This window comes from Macrobrachium rosenbergii, chromosome 16 (assembly GCF_040412425.1).
Source record: "Macrobrachium rosenbergii isolate ZJJX-2024 chromosome 16, ASM4041242v1, whole genome shotgun sequence".
Taxonomy (NCBI): domain Eukaryota; kingdom Metazoa; phylum Arthropoda; class Malacostraca; order Decapoda; family Palaemonidae; genus Macrobrachium; species Macrobrachium rosenbergii.
Window position 1 is genome coordinate 44,986,262 of NC_089756.1, and position 22,417 is coordinate 45,008,678.

Sequence of the window (22,417 nt, forward strand, 5' to 3'; positions counted from 1 at the left end):
TATTTCCGTATATAAGCCAATATTCTGTATGGCCAATTAAGGAAATCATGACTCCTTGCAGTTGTTCAAACTAATTCACTGGCAAATCCATACAAGCCCTGAAAAGGAATCTCACCACGATGTCTAAATATGTCCAGATCTGAGTCAAATTTGCAGAACGGTAAGATGATGAAGGAAGAAGGAAGGAGGATGCGCTTTGGTCAATATCTGGAATTTCTGTTTACTTAGTAAGATTTATGACTTGCGTGACCTGCAGCAGTTTTTTATATAAATAAAAAGCTGATCCAGAGGTTATGTACGTACAAACCATATGCGTTGGTTAAAGATTGCACTCTGTTGCCGCTACAACTTCCCCCTCCTCTTGTCAGTGACAATTCCAGCTTAGTCTTAGCGTTAATCATTGACTTAATGATCAGCGGTGTCATCATACTTTCAGAGAGGAAAAACATTCCACCTGTACATCGGCTTATTGCCTATCAGGCGCTGCCTTTTGAGGTTAAGGAATTCTTGACCTCTCCGAGTCTTTCTTTACAGGTACTTCATCTTAGTTTATTTTTTTAGAGGCTCTACATGGGCACCTCAGTAAATTAAAAACATTGAATATTATAGCTAGTTAAAAACATTTACCAAGATAGCCATGAAGGCTAAAGACGAACTTAGAAATAAAATAGCAAACTAGCATAGATAATAATTTCCAGATATAATACAACGGAACCTGCGATGTTCGGAATGTATTGTCAAAATAATATATAAGCCATTGAAAAATATGAGCTGTGCTCACCTGTATCTCTGCATTCGGGTCGTTTCGTCCGTAAGTCATTTAGGCCGTAAGCACGTTTACGTGCAAAATGGGCGCCGTGTTTAGTACCAGCCCCTTGGGGATGTACGTAAAACCTGAAATAATAATGGTAAATACCATAAACATAACGCTAAATACCATAAACATAACGTCTTACATTGTTTTGGATGTTACGGCCTAAGTGACTTACGGCCGGAACGACCAGGACCGGCATCTCCGACTGCTTCATGTATTAATTTTTTTCTAGCTAGACACATGAGATGCCTCTCTTTGCTCTTATACTATAGTATTATAATTTCCCCCTCTTTTTTCAGCCTTGTATTTATCAGGCTTTCCAATCAACTAAAATTTTTACTTAATTGTTGACATGTGACTAAAACGGTTCCTCCTTTGACAACGTTTTCGTCACTGAAGTCGGGACTCTTCTCTTATGAAATTTTTTCCCCAAATGTGGGCTCTGCTTGGTATTGCTCTCTTACCTTAAATTTCTGTCCAACTTAATCTACCCTCTTCGCAATCAGACTTCCTCCCTATCACCCTTTCTTTGACTAAAAATTGCTGATGACTAACAAAGAAACTTTTTTCCTGTTTCTCTACAACCAAAAGTAATCTATATTTTCCCATCTGACTCTCTTTTTTACCAAAATGCTTGTATCACCATTTATTCGAGACAAGATATGAAGAGAGGAGGGCGTGTTACGTACCTCAATGCTTTGAAATTTGTACAGTCTTATTAACTCAACTCCGTCCCTGTCTTGTCTTTAGTTCTAAATAGAAATATACTCTGATTATGGCGTATTTAGTACTTCCCTTTACTTTCCTGATGTAGGTGAATATACGATGAACCGAATTTCTTATTCACTCATGTTAAATGCTTCGTCTTTATAACTGTGCGACAACATTCAAGCAGTTTTTCTGGTAATTGCTAGCAACAGGGGCGTCATTTCAGATTTTTGTTGGGGGAGCTGGGGGGGGGGGGGGCGAAGGCGGTTTGGCGAGCGAAGCGAGCCTAATGACCTGGTTTTTTTTTATTTTGAGCTATTTTATGTGTTTTTTGAAGCACATAAAATAGATAGATAGATAGATAGACAGACAGATATAACTTAATGTGATGACATCTTTGAATTTCGGTAGGAATAATGGAAAACCAGCTGCTGTTACTTCTTGGGGCTTGGTGGGGTCAGGGGGGGCAAGTTGAGGCTGGGGGGGTCAACTTGTCTTGGGGCTGTTCCCCCCTAGCGCCCCTAAATGACGCCCCTGGCTAGCACTGGTCATATTTCCATTGAAGAAAAATGTTGGATAAGTAATAAGGTTGTGCCAGGTCTGAATAGTTGGGTGCTGTGATGTGATTGCCCAAGGCTGTTTGCGCTCCTAATTACCTTAGCTGGCAAAGGCAATGTTGAACGATAACCGCTCAGTTATCTGATGCTTTTCTTTTGTTGTCTGTTTACTCTCTTGCGGCAGGTGTATGTTTACAAGAACCTGAATGTTCACAAGCTGACTAAAGTCATCATTACGACAGCAGAAGACTCTTCCCCAAGTATTATTGCAATTCTCATTCTTCTGGATCCTGTAAACATTGACAGGGAACAGTCATTTCGAGTATTTTCTTCCCTTAAATTTAGTACACGAGCAAAAAACATCAAAATATACAGTTGACTTGTTTTAAGACATCATGATCATCACCACACAATCAAACTGGAGGCGGTTGGGTCAAGCAGTGCAACTGACCAAATATGGCCCAGCCTGGGAAGGAAAGTGACCTGTTGCAGTCATTTGCTTGGGACGTCAGTGGATATGAATAACTTATCTTTTGAAAAACATAAGTATCACTGCTTCAGACCATGGTCAGTTGCTTCAATTTGACAGATTTACCTCAAGCTGAAACTGTAAAGCAAGGTATATAAAATGATTAAGAACCTATTTCATGTTTATTCCTGAATTACAATAATAATGGTATACAATGTATGCTATAGACAAAAGCAGTAAAAATGACAAATCACAATTTCAAACAATTTAAGTATGCACTGTAAAGCAGAAGCCCTCTTAGTGCTTTTCTACTTACTAATTCTTGCATTGTTTTAAAACATTGAAATGTTAAAGTAATTCATCGTAAAAGTAATTACTTATGCAGTGCACATTATATTGTTTTATACCCCTATGCATTGATAGAGAAGGGTATTTCAAATAGATTATTCTTGCATGAATGTTGTCCACAGTTCATTAATTGGCAAGGTGTTTAAATATATTTCCTCTGGAATTATTTTTAATAATTGTTAGTTATATATAAGTCACAGACTAATTAGAATGTTGATGTAACCCTCATTACACATGCACATGGCTGTCCAATATTGTATCATGGAGGGGCCCATAGGATATTTTTATTGTAACCTTTCCATCTTTCTAGTTGTTCTGTTGACTATTGTAGCTATAGGAAATATAAAAAAAGATACCAAGTATTGTAACTTGCCATGCATTGTAATTCATCCATTTCTTTCTGGGAAGAGTAAATTGGGAATAAAGTAACCAGAGAGAGAGAGAGAGAGAGAGAGAGAGAGAGAGAGAGAGAGAGAGAGAGAGAGTTTCTTTCTGGTGGTGTGATGACTGGTTGTCAAACATTTTCAATTACTGTATGTGATCACACACATCTCTTAATTTTACTCTAAACCCCATGTGTGGTATCGTAAATAATTCACTGTTAGGTCTACACAGCCAAGGCTAGATTGCAAAATAGGTAGTAACTTTACAAAAAAGATAAGCTAAATTCTGTTATTCCTAATTTTTCAGTATAGATCTAGGTAATCTGTTGCACAAAATTTGGTTGTTGAGGGAAGAGTGATAACATAAGATATAAACAGTGTACTGCTTTACAACTGTTTCATCTGATTTTCCAAGTAGAAATTTAATATTGGACTAATGCATAGTACATCACTTCAGTTAAGGATGTTAAAAGGAGGAGTACTGCAGTCACACCGGATTTATGATCTTGCTGTAATATCACAGCTATTGTCACTAGTAACTCTGGACCCTGACTGGATCCAAATATTTGTACTTGATTAAACATTGATTTTTGCCAAGTTTGCTGTAAAGAAGTCTGATTTTTATCATTACAGGGCAGCTTTTTAATCACCACTAACAGTATTTAATCTTTAAATAAAATATATCATTGTAATAAAACTAATAAGCTAATTTTATGCTAGTGGAAATAAAACAACCACATTAAAAATTTTAATTTAATATAATCAATATAATGTCATCTACAATTTAGCATTAATATCTTTGCTAACAAATATGTAAACCTTTTTAATGCTATCTACAATTTAGCATTAATGTCTTTGGCAATAAGTATGTGAACCTTTTTAAAATTTTAGGCATGTAAAAATACAATAGTACAGCATCCTGACTATGTGCATTATTAAATACAGTATCATTGAATCCTAATGTAGAACATTACATAAATATATATATATACATATATATATATATATATATATATATATATATATAGAAATGCATGAACTGTATACTATAGCCTTTTATGCTATGAAGTACAATATAAAAAACAATCCTCCAAAAATAACTAGGCTTAGTGCAAAAGACACCAACCTTTTTTAATGACCAGGGAACCAAGATGAATGAATAAATCTTAATTGGTATTGTATGTCAGTTTGTTCAAACACTCATTTATATTGTTTAGCTTTAAAAAGTTCCTGTAGCCAAGCCTGTTTAAGCAGGCTATACTTATAAAACAAAATATTTTAAATAAAATTAAAATTTTCCTAATAAAATGAACTTAGGAACAATGTAGAGATGCCATCACCGCTCATTCGCACAGGTCTCCAAAATATCCAGTTGAAAAATAAAATCTGGGTAGCATTTAAAGTGAGAGTCACAGCTTGACAATGATGTTTGCAATGGGCTGAAGGTTCTAAAGTGAAGACACTACTTCCTGCACCTTGATATAATACAACATTGGAAAATTCACTGATTGGAATTGGATACGACTTATGTTCTGGTCCATCAATAAAAACCAAGTGATGCAATGATACTTCTGTATCACTGGGAATGAAACTGAATCTCGGTAAAAGTTCTCTCAGGGCATGGAGAGTTTTCAGTCTGTTAACTTTCCATTCAATGTGCAGGTCTTTTGGGAGATCATCTCCAGTTGACAGATGCTCTTTTAGATTACTGTACTTGTGCATATGGATACTGGTAGCTTTCAAAGCACCTAATTCCTCCTCACTTGCAATGTCTATTTTTCTGATGATATGGTTCCATGGCACACTACTACCAACGTGATTTATTATAACAAATTTCCCTTTATTGTAATAAATTTCTGTAAATTTTTCTGTATCAGATACAATTTCAGGCTGCATATTTTTTGAGCAAATACTGCAGTCGACATTAATCTGGTCAAAAAACGGATTTTCTAACAAGCACTCTTCAGAATACCAACTCGACAACGTTGGATATTTGTTGAGAATTGGTAAACTTAGGTGTCTTAGCCGTGTCATAACTGGATAGATAAAATCCTGAATATGGCGCGTCACAAATTTTCTTGTAGGATTATGCGTTGATAATAGGGCGCCAAATACAGCAAGAAATACAACACTAAAAACAACCACTTTTGTTAAGACCTTCACTGATTTTATTATCAGAGACACACATGACACCGGGCCTGGGGCATCAGACGAAGTTTGCAGTTGTCGGGCTGGGGCATCAGACGAAGCTTGCAGTTGTAAGGACTCATTTTGCTGTCTGATCTGTACAGATGTCGTTAGCAAGTGACAGATCTCAGAATCTGTCAGTCCAAGTTCTCTGCCTTCTTTCCATATTTCATTGAGACGATCTTCTGGGGAAAATGATTCCATGATCGCTGATGGTTTACATAAATAATACACTTTATCAGTCACAAACTATACCCATCACAGCAGGATGAACCGAAGGACCTGGCTAAACTTGCACCAATGTTTTTGTTTATAAATATGAATTGTGTAAAGGGTTTTAAACACAATTTGTCAAAATATTGAAAGATAATGAGATGCAAATGACATAAAATAAAATTTAAATATATAATAACACATTAATTATGAAAATACAGCACATTTTTGGAATTATTACATGAAGTATATTTACCAGACTTTTTTACATAACTCGGAAATAATACTTACAACCCATGCTGCTTGTCCCAAATTCGCCAAATAGTGTACGATAATTTGAATGTTCTGAAAATGTATTAAATTGTATATTATAAGGTGGCTTGACCATTACCCTAATACATATCTAAGTATAGTAATGTTTTAACCATGGAAATGAGAAAGGAAATGTTAACCTGTCGATATTGTTAATTTTTCACTATGTACGATAACTTTGAGAATACATGATATGTAAACATCGTTCATCGTTTCATGGAATGATTGGAAGATAAATCTTAGGTAGTATAATATACACTTGCTTATTATACTGTTAATGTAAGTAGACTAGTCAATAAGGAGTTTGCGAGGAATTTTATCTATAAGAGTTTAAAGCTATAATTTTCATCTGAATTAAAAAGACATAACCAATCGGTCGGGCTCGCAAGCACGCATGAACGGTACATGTACAATTGGTCATTTGTGACATTTTAAAGTACGCTCAATCGAAAACGTGTTGACAGTGTTATGCGAGACCAGGTAATTATGTGCTTGGCATTTCATGAATTCTCCGTGTCAGCTGTATTTTTTCCATATATTTTGATAACCCAACCAAAAGTTATCCCACAGGTCAGCTTTGCCGGGCCCTGGTTTACCATAGGCTATAGGCTTGCCCAGGCATACCCCACCCTATGCCAGTTGTAAAGTCGGTAATAGCCTAGGCCTAACAATCAGTTCACGGCTTTATAAAGCAGGTTATCCTGCCTGTTATGATGTTGGTGAGGCTATGACCTAGGTAGTCGTAATTTTGTATACAGTATATCATTTGCCGGGGAAGGATAAGTATTCATTTGCGATGGAAATAAACCTCAAAATCATTCAAATCACATCGTAATACAACAGAAAAACCTGTTTTATGTTGAAAGCAATTAATGTCCATAAGTAAAATAATACCCAAGTAAGAGCTCCGCATCAGGTATTACTTCGGGAAATGATTTATCGGTAATTCTAAACCGGGAGTGCTTACAGTTTAGTTGGCCAAGGTGGTTGTGGAGGTTCCGACTAGGAAACTGGCGGACGAATACAAACAAGACAAACTTTTCCTATAGTGCCAGGTCCTGACATAACCAGATGTAACCAACCTAACCTAAGATAGGATGGTGTGCCCTAACCTGGGCGGGGGCACTTTGCCCCCCCTGGACCCCCCCCAGAAAGCGTGGGGTCGCGGAACTACTTACCTTGGCGGAGCGATTGTAGTCCGGGCAGAAGGTGTTGCGTGGCATGGCCAACTAAACTGTAAACTACCCCTAAACCGTAGTTCCGCGCTGAGCTAGACTATGGCAGTTGACGTTTTCCTATGTTAATTTACTTGCTTTACAAGAATTTAAAGTAATATTTTGTCGGCTGCCAGTAACTAAACTGTAATTGACCTTCGAAGACTACACGCTGGGGTAGACCTAAACTGGCATTCCGCGGTGAGTCCCCCACCCCCCTCCATAGCTAATATGGCAAAATTGTAACCAGTAAACACCCCAAAAAATACCAACCTAATGTACCGTAGGGGTGTTTACTGGTTACCCAATTTTGCCATATTAGCTATGGTGAAATGAAGCTTCGTGAATGCCGCTTAGATCTACCCCGTTGGTAGTGTAGTCTTCAAAGGTCAGTTACAGTTTAGTTACAGCTGGCTGAGAAAATATAACTTTAAGTTCTTGTAAAACAAGTAAAATAACACAGGAAAACGTCAATTGCCATAGTCTAGCTCACCGCAGAACTACGGCTTAGAATTACCGATTTTTCCTATAGTATTTTGGTTGTATAGCATGTTGAGAATTACTGTTATTTTTGTCAGTGGACTGTAATTAAGCTCAGAAGTTGTATGCTGGCCATCCTGGAATGCTAGTTACAGGGGAGCTTTTGGTAAAAAGTGGAGTTTCCTCCAGCGGCCGACTTAATAACACGGCCTGCTAGGTTAGGTTAGGGTACGTTAGGTTGGTACAGTTCCTTTTATATATAATAGGTTTCCTTAGCCAATCCCTTCTTGAACATATGGCTCCCTGTTGACTTGCGCGTGCACGGAACCATTCTGTGACTAAAACATGGCTGTCTGTTCTTCCTCCCAATGTTTCCAAAACCCAGTGTTCCCAAAGGGTCTCCAACCATGTTGGGTAGATATGAGGTTAATAATAATTGACTGACCTATAGAAATACAGTACTACTTTAGTTTAGGATAGGTCAGGAGGAATGAATGCAGAGGAGCCTTAGGGGTCAGGGCTACTGTAGGCCTAGTAGCCTAGTCTTTCAGAGGGAATAAGATGTGGGAAGTTTGCAGAACAGCAGGGGCAGGCTCTAACACTACCTCGAGGTGGAATCTTAGTCCATGTGGTATAAATGTAAAGGAGAGGGCTGTATGAAGGTATTGTTTGTTAATGTAATTTTGTGGCTAAACAATATAGAAAAGGGTTTAGGCCTATATAGGCTAATGCAGTACAGGTGAGATAATTTTAGCAATGCACCAAGACAATGAGAAATGTATGATCTCTCTTGTATGTTTTTACGTTAGTTTCCGAGGGACTAGCACTAAACGTGACGGAAGCTTTGCTTTGCGCAGTGTTTAGTGCCAGCCCCTCGGAGATTAACGTAAAAACATCAAAGAAAGACGGTATATTTCTTGTAGTCTTGGTACATTTCTCAAATTATCTCACCTGTACTGCATTATGTAGGCCTATACCCTTTTCTATGTTGTTTAGTCAGAAAATTACATTAATAAATGATATCTTCATGCGGTCCTCTCCTTTACATTTATTTGGACTAAGGTATATATTTCCCATGAGCTCAGTAAATTTCTCAAATTATCTCACCTGCGCTGCATTGTGTATGCCATTTTTTCTATATTCTCTGGCCAAGAAATTACATTAATAAACGATATCTTCGGGTGGCCCTCTCCTTTAAACTCACTAAACATATTTCTGATGTTTAGTGTTACTTTGGGGGTTGGGAAGCACCCCCCTCCCCTGGCCAGGTGAGGGCATGGTGCCCTAAGGCAGGCTAGGAAGGTTTGTTTTCGCTGACAGATGTTTTAACTGGCCACCTAGGCTGTGACCTAAACAGACTTACCTTTACCTGACCGAACCTCGGACACCATGTCCTAACCTGGCCGGGGAATTTGCCCCACCTGGACCCCCCCTAAGTAATTTGTGACCCCATATTCTACATTCACCTTGTCAGGAAACAAGATGCGAGTCCAAGCTTAGGTCAGAATTGTATGTATAGGCTAACACTTTCTGTGAGAGTGAATGTTGAAAATCATCTCCATAAGTCGCAGATAACAACCTAGCATAGGAAAAAGTAGGTTAAGGTTGAACCAAGTCCAGTGCCCTTTCATTTTTGATAAGGCAGGTTAAGTCTAGCCTGACTATTATTCTTGCTTAACAAAGGATGTGCTAACCGAAGCTTAGGCCTATGCTGTCACATAAAATTTTACTTTAAACATTTACTCGACAAGAAATTTTTATGTTGTGATCGTAAATGTCCTGAACATACTTAACCTTGTATGAAACTCATGCTCAAAAATCTACTGCAAATTTACTGTTACCGAGATATTTACTGATGAGTAGTGTTACCTACTTGGAATTTTTCTAAGCTATTTATTGATCTTAACACTGTTATAGGAGTGGTGCTCCTGATCAGGTTTTGTTAGTCCAGGTACGCTTTGGATAAGAAGGCTTGTGTGCCAGAAACACTCCTGTCATTTTCAATTGGAAGAGTGGTTTCGCTGTCACCAGTTAAATGAGATATTGGAATTCATGCATTGCTTTTAAACATTGGCTTCAGTTCACAGTCATTCTTCATTCAAAGCGGATGTGTAGCTCTCGTCCCTAGTAATTTTGTTATGTTTTGACATTTCAAATATTTGTTTTGGAACAGATGAGTACAGTAATTTAAAGATACTACACCCCTTTTATCTTACAATTATTGGGTACCAAGTTGGAAGCTGGGATTTTTAGATGTAAGAAAATACAAAGTAATGAAATGAGCCTACAAGGGTAATTTAACATTGCCAATGATAGCCTACTTCAGTGAGTTCTGATTCTGATTAGGGTAAGGTTTTTTTGAAAGTTTCATAGTTTGGTATGTGGTAGTCTGGAGTTGAAAATATCATTTCCCTGTGTTTCAGTGTACTTTATTTTAATGTTTCATTTGTAAATAAGTGGGATAGGTCTAATTTTTTGAGGTACTCCTCCTCCTTTATCCTATAGTTCAGGGGACCACAGGGAGAAAGTGGAGTTTTTGTGTGGGGCAAGATACAAAAAGAGTAAAATTCAAAGATGTATTCTAACATGGCCATGATACTACTGCAAGTTCTGATTGTTATTAAGGTTAGTTTAATGTCTGTAATTGACTACAGAGCATGGAATGAAGATCCAAGTTGGAGATTGATATGTTTATTCCCACCGTAGACACAAACTAAATCCGGGGTACAAAACAGTATCTCAAAATAAATACCCAAGGGTGTCAGGATGCATTGCCAATATATAAGCTATTGTTACTTTGGATGTTACATTCTCCCCACAACTTTTTTTACTTGATTTTAACCCTTGTAAAATAACTGTACCTCTTCAAATTACAATACTTCTTCATATTACAAATGAGTGGCGCAGTGTAATAAGGTGCCAAGCGCCGTTTTTTAAAAAATGATAAAAACGCATTTAAAGTTTGCCAACTATGGCAAAACCTTATAAAGAAAAACCAGCCAAACGATTTCTATGAATCATACCTCATTTTAAAGGAAATTTATTCGCCTATTACATATGCAAAAATCATTATAGTATGTTTTGTCATTTAACGGACCACAACCACAAAAGTGAGGTAATGTAAGATTGTAAAGTGTTAATGAACACAATGAAAATGTTTTCATACGAACAATTAAAGCATGTTTTGTGAAAACAACCTAAAATATTTATCTTAATAATGCTCTAAAATTATTATTATAACATATCTGAGTAAAATTTCCATGAAAATATTATAAAACAAAAACATCCTCCTACATCCACCCACGCACCTCCACTGGTTGCAGCTTGCCTCCTTTTTATGGCCAGTCTTATGATGTAGCAGTGAGAACTTCGCTAAGGGCAGAAATTTCCCTTTGTTTTGCATGGATTTTCGAACCTTTGCCAGTAACATAAGGGGACAAAAGGTGTGTACAGGATAGTGCTGTACTTTTAGGGCTCGCTCACAATAAAAAAACCAGTTGAATGCCATGGCGCTGATGTTATAAGGCTTCAAAGAACTATCTTCAGATCAAAACATTAACTGTAACCCATGGGCTGTACAATAAGTGTTACCATTGGTGATACAATGTCAATATTGAAACTTACAATTTTAAATATCTAACTTCCCTGGTAGTTACATATATATAGCTTTATCCGCCGATTAAATCGCGCATGGCAGAAATTCAAAATTCGCGGCAATCGCCGATAGATGGTCAGGTGGCCATACCTGGCGCCCTCTACCAGGTAACTAGAACCATTCCCAATTGTCCTCAGAAATTCCCTGCCGTCGTTCTATCAACAATTGGAAATTCGCTCTACTTTGGTTTGCTTTACTACAATTGGTGAAGTACCCATTACTTGTTTGGTTTTTTTTCGTTGATGGCTTTCGCTGATTTTGGATCTTCCTGGATTTTTCATTTCTCATTGTTAGCCTATCTGTTCGGTTTCTGACTGTTACAATTGTTCTTTGTACTTGCTTTTCAAGATGGCTGACCCTGTTGTTAGAATGTGTGTTAGGGGATGCAAGAACCAGGCTTTCAAAGGCTGCTCTTGATCCCCACACAGTTAAGAAATGCAGAGATCATGTGTGTGCACTTGATGATAGATGCAAAAGTGTGAACATTTGTCCGAGAGAGAGTGGAGAGAGTATGATCGCTATGTGAGGCGATTGGAAAAGGACAGAATTAGGAGAGCTAGATCTTCCAGTGTCCTTTCAGCTAGGTCTTCTGATAGTCAAGTCCTTTCTAACTTGTCTGAGTACTAATATTCCTGATCCCTAACCCTAAGGCTTTAGTACCCGATCCTCCTGCGGTCGGGAGTAAGTAATCCGTCTTTAAAGGATATAATGGCTGCTATTTCTGCCATAGGAGTTTCTGTGCAATCCCTTTCTTCGGATAGGAAGTGATGTGAGGGCAGTGCAGTTTGCAACAAAAGTTCGGTGACAGTGTTAGTGCAGTGGAGGGTGCGTCCGTTCGTGTCTGTCACGCTCCTAGCCCTAGACCTCTTCCATGCTCCCCAACCCCTGGGAGAAGGAACGTCGACAGGCTAAGGGGAGGTGAGAGACGCGTTGAACAACGGCGGGCGTCCCCTCGGCGATCCTGTTGACGCATCCCAGACGCTCCCCTCGCCGCAGGAAAGGCGAGATGAGGGGGCGTGTTCGTCTTCCTCGGATGACGCAAGACCCAGACGTGGTTGGCGTCAGTCACAAGAATCTAGACCTATCAAAGAGGCGCAGTCCCTTCGCTCAACAACCCTCTTGCAGCAAATGGAGCTCTCAGAGAGATTCCTGTCGGAAGAAGACGACGTTTCTGCGCCTAAACAGAGCGTAAGACGATAACTCATCGGAGGAAGAAGACGGTACATGACTTCAGTTCACGCTTCTCCCCGCCCCAGAATGGGGCGTGTCGCAAGCTCGTCACCACCTCTTCATCAAAAGATCCCAGCTAGAGTCTCGAAGTTGTGGAAGCTAGTGCAGTGCCATCTCCAGTTGTTTCCCAGCAGCAAGCGGCACCTCAAGTAAAGTTCTTGTCAGAAGTCCAGCAGTCCTGCGTCTCTTTTTTGACTCTTACAAGTCGCAAGGACTAAGAGAAGAAACACACAAGAAGGAATCTAAGGACGTCAACAGACCCAAGAAGAGGATAAGACAGAATCAGAACAACAAGACGCTAACAACCAGCAAGGCGCGGATTCGCGGCAAGTTGCAGCGCTCATAGACGCTTCCCGCACAAAGCCACAAGCGTGACGGGAGGGGAACAAGGATCGTGACGCTCCTCGCAGCAAGTTGGGCGCATGCGTGGGCGCCGCGCAAGCAGGACATTACACACGTTTCCCCCTCTCGTTCGACATCGGAAATAGCGGATCCTTTGGAAGAGATCTCGGAAGAGGAAACTCAAAAACTCTTCATGCCGCAGATCTGAAAAGACTTCTTACTCTTTTGGCGGACTTATTTCCTAACGATTTTCATCAGGCCATACCTCGAGTCCTCCCTCGCAATATTTGATGGGTAGACCCCAAAAGTCTTCCTCATTCAAGAAGACAGTGTTGGCCAAATCAGTGAAGAGCCTTTTTGACACTGAATGATTGGATTTTGAAGAAGAAAGAACAAGGAAGGACAACTTTTTCCTTTCCCCGACAAGATTGGCTTCTAGATCCAGCGTGTGGTACGAGACTGGGAAGCTCTCGGTTTGGGAGTTCCTGCCTCCTCCCAAGGGGACTTCTCCAGACTCGTTGACTCTTCACGGAGAACAGCCATGACTAAAGCCAAGGTTCTGTGGTCCACTTCGGAATTGGATCATTTGCTGAAAGGCGTCTTCAGAACTACTGAAGTCTTCAGCTTGATGGACTGGACTCTTGCAGCTCTTGCAGAGGTTTTCAGATCAGAAGAATGACAACAAATGCACCTTATTGCTTGTCTCGATAAAGCTGTGAGGGACAGGTCGGTCGAACTTTCTGCCTTTTTCACAGCAGGTGTTATCAAGAAAAGAGCTATGTTGTGTTCGTTCGTGTACGTCTGGAGTGACTTTGGCTCAGAAATCTGAACTGTTGTATGCTCCCTTATCTAAACAGCTCTTCCCTTCAGAGCTGGTTAAGGATTTATCAGCAGCCCTTGCGCAACAATCAGCGAATCTGATCACAAGGACTGCTAGGAAAGTTCTTCCGGCAAACTTTTTAGCCAGGAAGGACAAAGCTCCTCCTACGCGTCAGCCCTTTCGTGGGAGAGCCCTTTCGAGAGGAAGTCAGAGAATGGCTGCTGGAGGACAACCGTAAGAACCCCAAGCAACAACTGAAATCCAAGAAATGATCACAACAACCTCCAGACACAAGTGGGAGCCAGGTTATCCACTTTTGGCAAGAAGTGGAGCAAAGGGGAGCGGACGTATGGACAGTCGAAGTTTTGAAGGAAGGATACAAGATTCCCTTCCTAAGGCCCCCTCTTTCACAAGAACCGTTGGAGTTGACAGCTACTTACTCGGGGGAGCAAAGCAGCAGCTCTTCAAGAACAGGTGACCCAGATGCTATCAAAAGCAGCAATAGAAGAGGTAAAGGACCTCTCGTCAGAGGGTTTTTACAACAGACTTTTTCTGGTACCCAAGAACTCGGGGTTGGAGACCAGTTCTGGACGTAAGTCCACTGAACAAGTACATAAGCAAAGTCAAGTTTGCCATGGAGACATCTCGTCAGTCTAGCAGGCACCAAACAGGAAGACTGGATGGTTTCAATAGACCTACAGGACGCGTATTTTCACGTACCAATTCACCGAACTATAGAAAATATCTGAGGTTTGTGCATCTCGGGACAACCTATCAGTTCAGAGCACTTTGTTTTGGACTAAGCACGGCTCCTTACGTTTTCTCTCGAGTGGCATCGAACGTGGCTCTGGTTACATCTAAAGGGATACGGATTTCGATGTACCTGGACGATTGGCTAATCAGAGCCAGATCGCAAGCAAAGTGTCTGGAGGATCTACAAGTTTAATGAATTTGACGCAACAATTAGGTCTGGTAGTAAATCTGGCCAAATCACAGCTAACGTCTTCAAGACATCATCTACCTGGGGATGAGGATTCAGTCAGTGGTTTTCGGGCTTTTCCAGCCCCGAAACGCATTCTGGATTGCTTAGAAAAGGTGAAGCTCTTTCTAGGGAGATGGACCTGTTCAGCGAGGGAGTGGATGAGTCTGCTGGGGACCCTCTCCTCGATCGAACAATTGTCTCCTGGGAAGACTACATCTACGTCCACTTCAGTTCCATCTGTCAAGCTATTGGAAAAGAGGCCAAGATCTGGAGGCGTGGATTCCGATCCCTCTGGGAATCAAAAACATTTGAGTTGGTGGAACGACCCCAAAAAACTTCAAAAAGGCCTCGAACTTCAACAAAAGAACCCTGACCTAGTGTTGTATTCAGACGCATCGGACATGGGATGGGTGCAACGCTGGGAAGGCGAGATCTCAGGTCTATGGGAAAACCATCAGAAGAAAATGGCATATAAATGTCAAGGAACTGGTGGCCATTCATCTTGCACTAGTCCACTTTCAGGAGAAGGTCCAGAACAAGATTGTACAGGTCAACGCAGACAACACCACAAGCGTTGGCCTACATCAGAAACGGGTGGCACTCGTTCGTTTTCCCTTTACGAGGCAGCAAAAGATCTCCTGCTGTGGGCAGAAGCGAACAACAACTCTGATCACCCGCTTCATAGAGGAGAGAAGAACGTCAGAGCGGATCTTCTCAGCAGAGGAAGACAGGTTCTCACGACAGAATGGACCTTACATCACGATGTGTGCAACAGGCTTTGGAATCTGTGGGGAGAACCGTCAATAGACCTCTTTGCGACACAGAGAACGAAGAGGTTACCAGTCTACTGCTCTCCCAGTCCCAGACCAGGAAGCAGTGGCGGTGGACGCCTTCCTCATGGATTGGGAAGGACTAGACACGTGCGCTTTCCCCCATTCAAGATCCTAGACAGAGTCATGAAGAAGTTCAGAGAGTCGAACGACGCCCGCATGACCCTGATAGCTCCATTTTGGCCCATGAGACCATGGATCACAGAGGTGATGGAGTGGCTAGTAGACACCCCAGATCGTTACCTTGTCGGAACGATCTACTCAGACAGCCTCCTATAGAGAGATACCATCAAAATCTCCTCGCTCTCCAGCTAACTGCCTTTCGACTATCGAAAAACTGGCAAGAGCGAAGGGTTTTCAAAGGAAGCTGCAGAGCCATCGCGAGAGCGAGGAGAACGTCCACACTCAAGGTGTACCAATCAAAGTGGGGCGTGTTCAGGGAATGGTGCAGGAAAATAACATTTCTCCAGTACCTCTCTAACTCAACTGGCAGATTTTCTTCTGCATTTGAAAACCCAAGAAACCTAGCAGTATCTACCATCAAGGGATACCGCAGCATGCTTGCTTCCGTCTTCCGTCACAGAAATATTGACGTGTCGGGAGACAAGGACCTCACGGATCTCATAAGGTCCTTTTGAGACAGTTAAGAGGAAGGACAACCCGACCCCTCTTGGAATTTGGGCGTAGTCTTGAAATTTTTAACCTCGAATAGGTTTGAACCTCTCGACAAGGCTTCATGGAAGGATCTCACTAAGAAGACCCTTTTCCTGGTAAGCTTTGGCTACAGCCAAGAGGGTAGGAGAACTACAAGCCTTTAGCAAGAAGAAGTAGGCTTCAATGGGGAAAATGCAGTCTGCTCACTTCAACTTGGTTTTCTCTTTAAAACGAGAACCCTTCTCAACCATGGCCCAGATCTTTTTCCATACCAGGGCTGTCTCATTTAGTAGGACAGGAAAAGAGAGAGGCCTTTGTCCAGTTATTAGGGCCCTAAAATTTTATCTACAAAGGACCAGAAACATGAGAGGTCAGACAGATCACCTCTGGTGCTCAGTGAAGAAACCTTCATTACCCTTATCAAAGAATGCACTGGCGTTCTTTATCAAGGACTTAATAAGGGAAGCTCACCAAGAATGTGACGAGAAAAGCTTTCCAATCCTCAAAGTCAAAGCGCAAGGAAGTAAGAGCTGTGCAACCGATGGCTTATAGACACAACAAGTCTATGAAATCGATTTGAAGCGACTTTTTGGCGAAGCAAATCTATCTTCGCAGATTGTTACCTGAAGAAGTACAGACCCAATATGAGGATTGCTGTTCCCTGGGTCCGTGCGTTGCCTCCAGCGCCGTAGTTGGAGAAGGTACTACTGCCTCTAACCTATAACCTTTTTTTGTATTATACCCTTGCCTTTTTCTTGATTTGAACTCACAGGTTGTCTGTGAAGGTTGTTGCAACCTTCCACAGTCTGGGGTTGCAAGTCTAAGTTAGGTTTTATGGAGTGTGTTATTTAGTGATTTTAGTGGGTCAGGTGGTCAGCTCTTTGTCCATGGCTATGCCAGGATAGCAAGGGTGGTGGTCTAGTCATGTTAAGGTCGAGGGACCGTGTGACAGCCAGAGACTTTCTACAGCCCCTGGATGGGGTCGCTGGGTCTCTCAAGGAATGCAGGCCGAATGAGGGGCAGGATAACTATGAAGCCAGCTTCCTTATCAGGTAAGAACCAGAGTATGTTTACAGCTAATTTTTAGTGTTTAGTAATTATACACAATTCCCAACAGTGTTTTGGTTCTCTAACCCACCACCAATGGTGTCAATCAGCTATATATATGTAACTACCAGGAAGTTAGATATTTAAAATGGTATTTTCATTATAAAATAAGTTTTTAAATATACTTACCTGGTAGTTACATATATAAATGGTCCCTCCTCCTCCCCTCTGAGAACAGGGGCATGGAATTTCTGAGGACAGTGGGAATGGTTCTAGTTACCTGGTAGAGCGCTCAGGTATGGCCACCTGACCATCTATCGGCGATTGCCGCGAATTTTGAATTTCTGCCGTGCCTTTATGAGCGAATCGGTGGGATAAAGCTATATATATGTAACTACCAGGTAAGTATATTTAAAAACTTATTTTATAATGAAAATACCATTTTAATCAAATGCAAATGTTAACTTATGGAGTTAATCAGTCATCTTAATCCAAAATACAACTGGGTAAATTCAACCTAACTTCATCAACTTATGTTTGTGGATATTGCTGCTCCACTGTTATGGCTAGCACATGCCACAACTGGAACATTTCCTCCTGACTGTTGGGTTCAGAGAATGTAGTGAGATCTGTAGAGTCATAGTCTAGCCCTAACTGGTGAAAGCCATTGCGCATATCGCTCTCTCGTGACAAAACTTCATAAACGTGACGACTGTCAATGCGAGTTTAGTATCCCCTGACTTTTTCTCAACAAACACTGCGGTGATAGCCGGTTTGTCGGACCCATTGCTTCTCGATTATACCTGCTTGTTTGATCCTAGAAATTTCTGCTTTCACTCATTTTCTTAAGTGAAATGGTACTCTTCTCATAGGTTGAATTACTGAACACTTCAGGGCTTGCGACTATGTGCTTGGTAGTCTTTCAGGTTTCCAGTTTTTTGAAACACATCATCATATTCTCTAATCAGCAGATCAGGCCAGCTAATAACTTGAGTGTTGTATCATCATTCACTTATACAAGTCCTAGCTCCTTGGATGTCTCATACCCAGTTAAGTTTCCAGACACTTCACTTTTGCTAACATGAATGCCACTACAAGAGGTTTTACTTTAGTTTCAAAATGCATCAAAGCTGCCTAAGAAAAAATTCTTCCTTTGATTCATTAGAATATACTTTCTTGAATGATTCCATCAATTTAGGTGCACCAGTTGCTCGGTACATGTCATTATTATTAATATCCGGATTAGCTCCTGTGCCAACAATAAATGTCACATATTTTCCAGCAGTTTTCAACTGAAAATGTGGTAGCCCTGGCTTGCGGCACTGAGATCCGACTACACTGAACACACTGAATCATGGCGGTTGTTCTCCACACTGTTGACCTTGTCCTTGCTAACACTGTATGATTATGAGCAGGGTAATTTTCCACCCACCAGTATGAGGCCAACTGGGCTATTTCCACAGTTCCAGCATGTTTATTGCGTACTTGAATACTACTGATCTAGTTGTTTGCCCCCTGTCTGTTTTGCATTTTGATGTCTCTGGGTCCCAAAATGTTTCTTGGCACTATTTTCTTTCTTGCTGTTATTGTCAGCCATGTCTTTCCTGTGCTCTGGCTTCATAAGCTGATAGTGATCTAACTTCTTTTAACACGTCATCAAACTTCCATGTTTCAAAATTTCTCTCTGCAACTGTCCATTATTGGCACACTGCAGAACTTGTTTTCTGATTTTTTACTCATGTCATTAAAATCAGTCTTTCTTCAGTCTTTAAACGTATAACATATGGGTCAACTGTCTCCCCAACCTTCTGTTTTGTTTCTCTGAAGTTATACACTGCAACTGCTAGGCCTACTGTTGGCTTGTAGTAGCCTGTTAACTTACGCTTAACCTCATCATAACTAGCGTTATTATCTTTTGTAGTGTCATATTGTCCATAACTTTAGGACCAGCTCTGATCAGTAACTAAAATCATTTTACTCTCTCTTTGGTAACATCTTTGGCATTCATCAATATCTCAAATCTGATTAACCAAGTTCCCCATTGTAGTACACAATTGCCTGGATCTTTGTCAAGTTGAAGAACTGAACCAAAGTAGCTAGTGGATCTACCCCACTGGTTGCCATGATGTCTGGATAACTTGGCTGAGTTTTTGGCAAAACAAAACATATGCATACTTATTTTGTACCACTAGCAATGTACAGCACCACCACCAAAAAATCCTGAGTCTTTACAGAGTATGAAGTGAAGATCCATGTTTATTCCTGCCATAAACACACACTAAATCCAGGTTACAAAACAGTATCTCAAAGTGAACACCAGAGGATGTCAGGATGCAATGTTAACATATAAGCTACGAATACTCGGGGCATTAAATTTAGGTTTATTGCAGGTTTTCAAGTGACATTATGAACTAAGTAAGTAAAGACACTCTAGATTAGGCTATGCTAGTGGTGGGCCAGGTGAGGACCTGGTGCCCTAGGGCAGGTTAGATGGGGGTCCAGGGGGCAATGCATCCCAGGTAGACAAGGTCCTAGTGCGCTAGGTTAGGTTATGTTGCTACCCTATTATTTTAATTTATAGTGCCCCCCAGGTAGGCAAGGCTTTAGTGGCCTAGGTTAGGTTCACCCAGGGCTAGGTAAGGACTGGGCTCCCTAAGATAGGTTAGGTTTGGGGGCCACCCAGGTGGAGCTAAGCCTCCTCCCCCTCAGCTAGTTAAGGACTCGGCATTGTAGGTTAGGTTGGGTATTTCATTAAAAACCCCACTTTCTCTCTCACAGTGGTTCCCTGAATTGTAGGATGTAAGGGCGGGTCCAGCATCTAAAACTGCACATTTGTTAGCAAAATGAATCTTGGAAACATTCAAAGCATACATGAAAGCATAGATAAAAATTTCATAGGCCTAATTATGGACATTGTTAGCAATTTGTTGGTAGCCTACAATAAATACCCCATTTTTCTTAGAATGGTATAAACCTTTGTCTTGTATATGGAATGCTTCATAGTGCACTGGGGACTAATTGAAGCTGGGAAACAAGGTTTCAAATTTGGTGGTCTTCTCTGTGCATGGTTGAAAGTAATTGCCTGTGCATATAGTATGCATGCTAAAGGGTTTCTTTTCGACTAGCAGTGTGTGAAGAGGTTATAATTGCATTCTCATCATGATTGTGGTTAGAACTGCTGTCTAGTAATTTGTATTTGAATGTTTTGTTTTGGGTTTTCTGCCATAGTATTCATGGAGTTTGTGTTTAGAATGATGGTACCTGAGAATTTTGCTCAAGGTTGCTCAGTGTAAATATCCTGGATATGATAGACCATGTAAGACTTTCATGTGTCTGCCTTCCATTGACCCTTTTTTTTTTGTGTTTTGCTTGCAGAGGTCAAGAGTGTTTGGGTTTTCAAACTTGTGCTGAGTTTGTTTTTGTTTCCATACCAGTTTGAGGTATGGTTAGAATAATAGGAAGGTGAAGAGGGTTTCTTCAGTGTATTCTGAAGGTATGCTGCTGATATCTCCTCCTCTTGTTTCTTTGTTTGTCCCAACCTCTATCCCTCCGCCTGTCGTAGAGTCTACCCTTATTTGTGCCACAACAGATTGGGTAGAGATCTCTCAGGGTGACCAGACTTAGTGTTCTACTCGGTTTGGGGATGGAGGTATCCCCTCTCTGTCTGGGTTCCCAATTCGTGAATCTGCTTGATGCTACACCAACCATGCACAGCTGGACACAGAACAGACTGTGTGCACTCTGCTCTCTGTTTTCAGGTATGGCCTATCTGGGTGGTTCTGCTTTTTTAGCATGGCATGAGGGTGGAGGAGTTGATTACCAAATTTCCTTCAGATGATAATTCTGCTTTTCAGGGTACTTTGCATTCACTAGGGCAAAAGCAGAGTCTGGATATGCTCTCTCTCTCTCTCTCTCTCTCTCTCTCTCTCTCTCTCTCTCTCTCTCTCTCTCTCTCTCTCTCTCTCTCTCTCTCTCTCTCTCTCTCTCTCTCTCTCACATCAGCAGAGATTTAACCTGATGTGTCACAAACTCCCATGGCTTGGATGGTCAGTTGCCTGTGGAACCTGTGTAAAAAGATCTTGAGAGGAATTTCTCTGAGATCATGAAGCTCACCTATGAATGGAATCATTTCAGTGCAGCATTCAAGAGTGGCCAACTGACATTTGGTGTCATTTGTTGAGCAAACACTAGGAGATAGACCTGCCGTTTGCCCTGGTCTCCTGTAGCTGATGTTGTGCAGGATGAAGTAGAAGTCCCTGATATGTGGACCAGAAAACTTATTGGCTTACGGACGGTCTGCAAAGTTGTTGCCTTCTCTGCTGACCCAGCAGCGGAAATACTACTTTCCAGAGGTGGCTGAGACCAGCCCTTTACAGGTAGATCCCTCATTCTGCATTCTGATGAATAATCTTAGATTGGAATAATTGCAGGTAGAGGTGCATCCATATCTGCATCTGAGATGGTCTTCATGGAGTCTGTAGCCATTGCACCATTCCAAGCCACTTTGTTTCAAGACTTACAGCTAAACGCACAGACGAACTTTGTTTCCGGTGTTTCTCTCTTGCCAGACCAGAGCTTGTGTGACAGACTAATATTAATGAGGCATAATAGTGTGGAGAGTCTTTCCACCAGACAGGTCTTATATGGGTATTCGTGACCTACAGAACTCTAGTCAGGGTTACTTCTTGAAGAGTAAGGTTGAGACAGTGGTAGAAAAGTAGAGGACTGACACTCAGGACTCCTTTATGTACTGTGCAGTGTCCTTTAAGATGCTTTCGTGAACTGTGAAGGGCACTGCAGCCAAGCATTTGATAAGAGCTACATGGCATTGGGCAGTGTGGTAGGAACAAGGGGCAGATCCTTGAACAGTAGTATAGGGTCTTCAGGACAGATGCAGGCTTCCCTTTAAAGAATGTCACCTCCCCATATCACAGACCAATACCTTTTTGTCATACTCACAAGACTTGGTACAATCTTCTACCTTGGAGATGAAAGTGCAGAAAATAATGAACAAAGATACTAGGAATTATGGATGGCTGGTCTCTAGACTTGCTATCTTGTTTTTCTGGTGGAAAAGGCAGTGGGAGGGTGGGGGCCAGTTATCAGCGTCTGCCTGCTGAACAGGTTCAGACATCAAATTTTCTGTGAGAGAAGGACACTTTATGCTTTCAT

At 41.1% G+C, this 22,417-nt stretch overlaps 2 protein-coding genes across 5 annotated transcripts in view; one reads left to right on the forward strand and one right to left on the reverse strand.

Annotated features, from left to right (window-relative positions):
• LOC136847390 (uncharacterized) overlaps positions 1-22,417 on the forward strand; it is a 31,759-nt gene that overhangs the window by 308 nt on the left and 9,034 nt on the right. The window contains exon 1 of one of the 4 annotated variants that reach the window (XM_067119036.1): positions 6,099-6,234. The exons of 2 other annotated variants lie outside the window; for them this stretch is intronic. The gene's annotated coding sequence lies outside the window, so the exon portion shown is untranslated. Of the gene's footprint in view, positions 1-6,098; positions 6,235-6,316; positions 6,472-22,417 lie in introns of those variants that run through there. One more of the 4 variants, XM_067119033.1, reaches the window with a different exon arrangement.
• On the reverse strand, positions 4,019-5,772 carry LOC136847394 (uncharacterized). The gene has a single exon (XM_067119038.1). The coding sequence runs from the start codon at positions 5,668-5,670 to the stop codon at positions 4,579-4,581; it is 1,092 nt and encodes a 363-aa protein (XP_066975139.1). The 5' UTR covers positions 5,671-5,772; the 3' UTR covers positions 4,019-4,578.

What these genes read in the sequence shown, in the direction of transcription:
- LOC136847394 (XM_067119038.1), bottom strand. Translation starts at nt 5,670, where the DNA reads ATGGAATCATTTTCCCCAGAAGATCGTCTCAATGAAATATGGAAAGAA.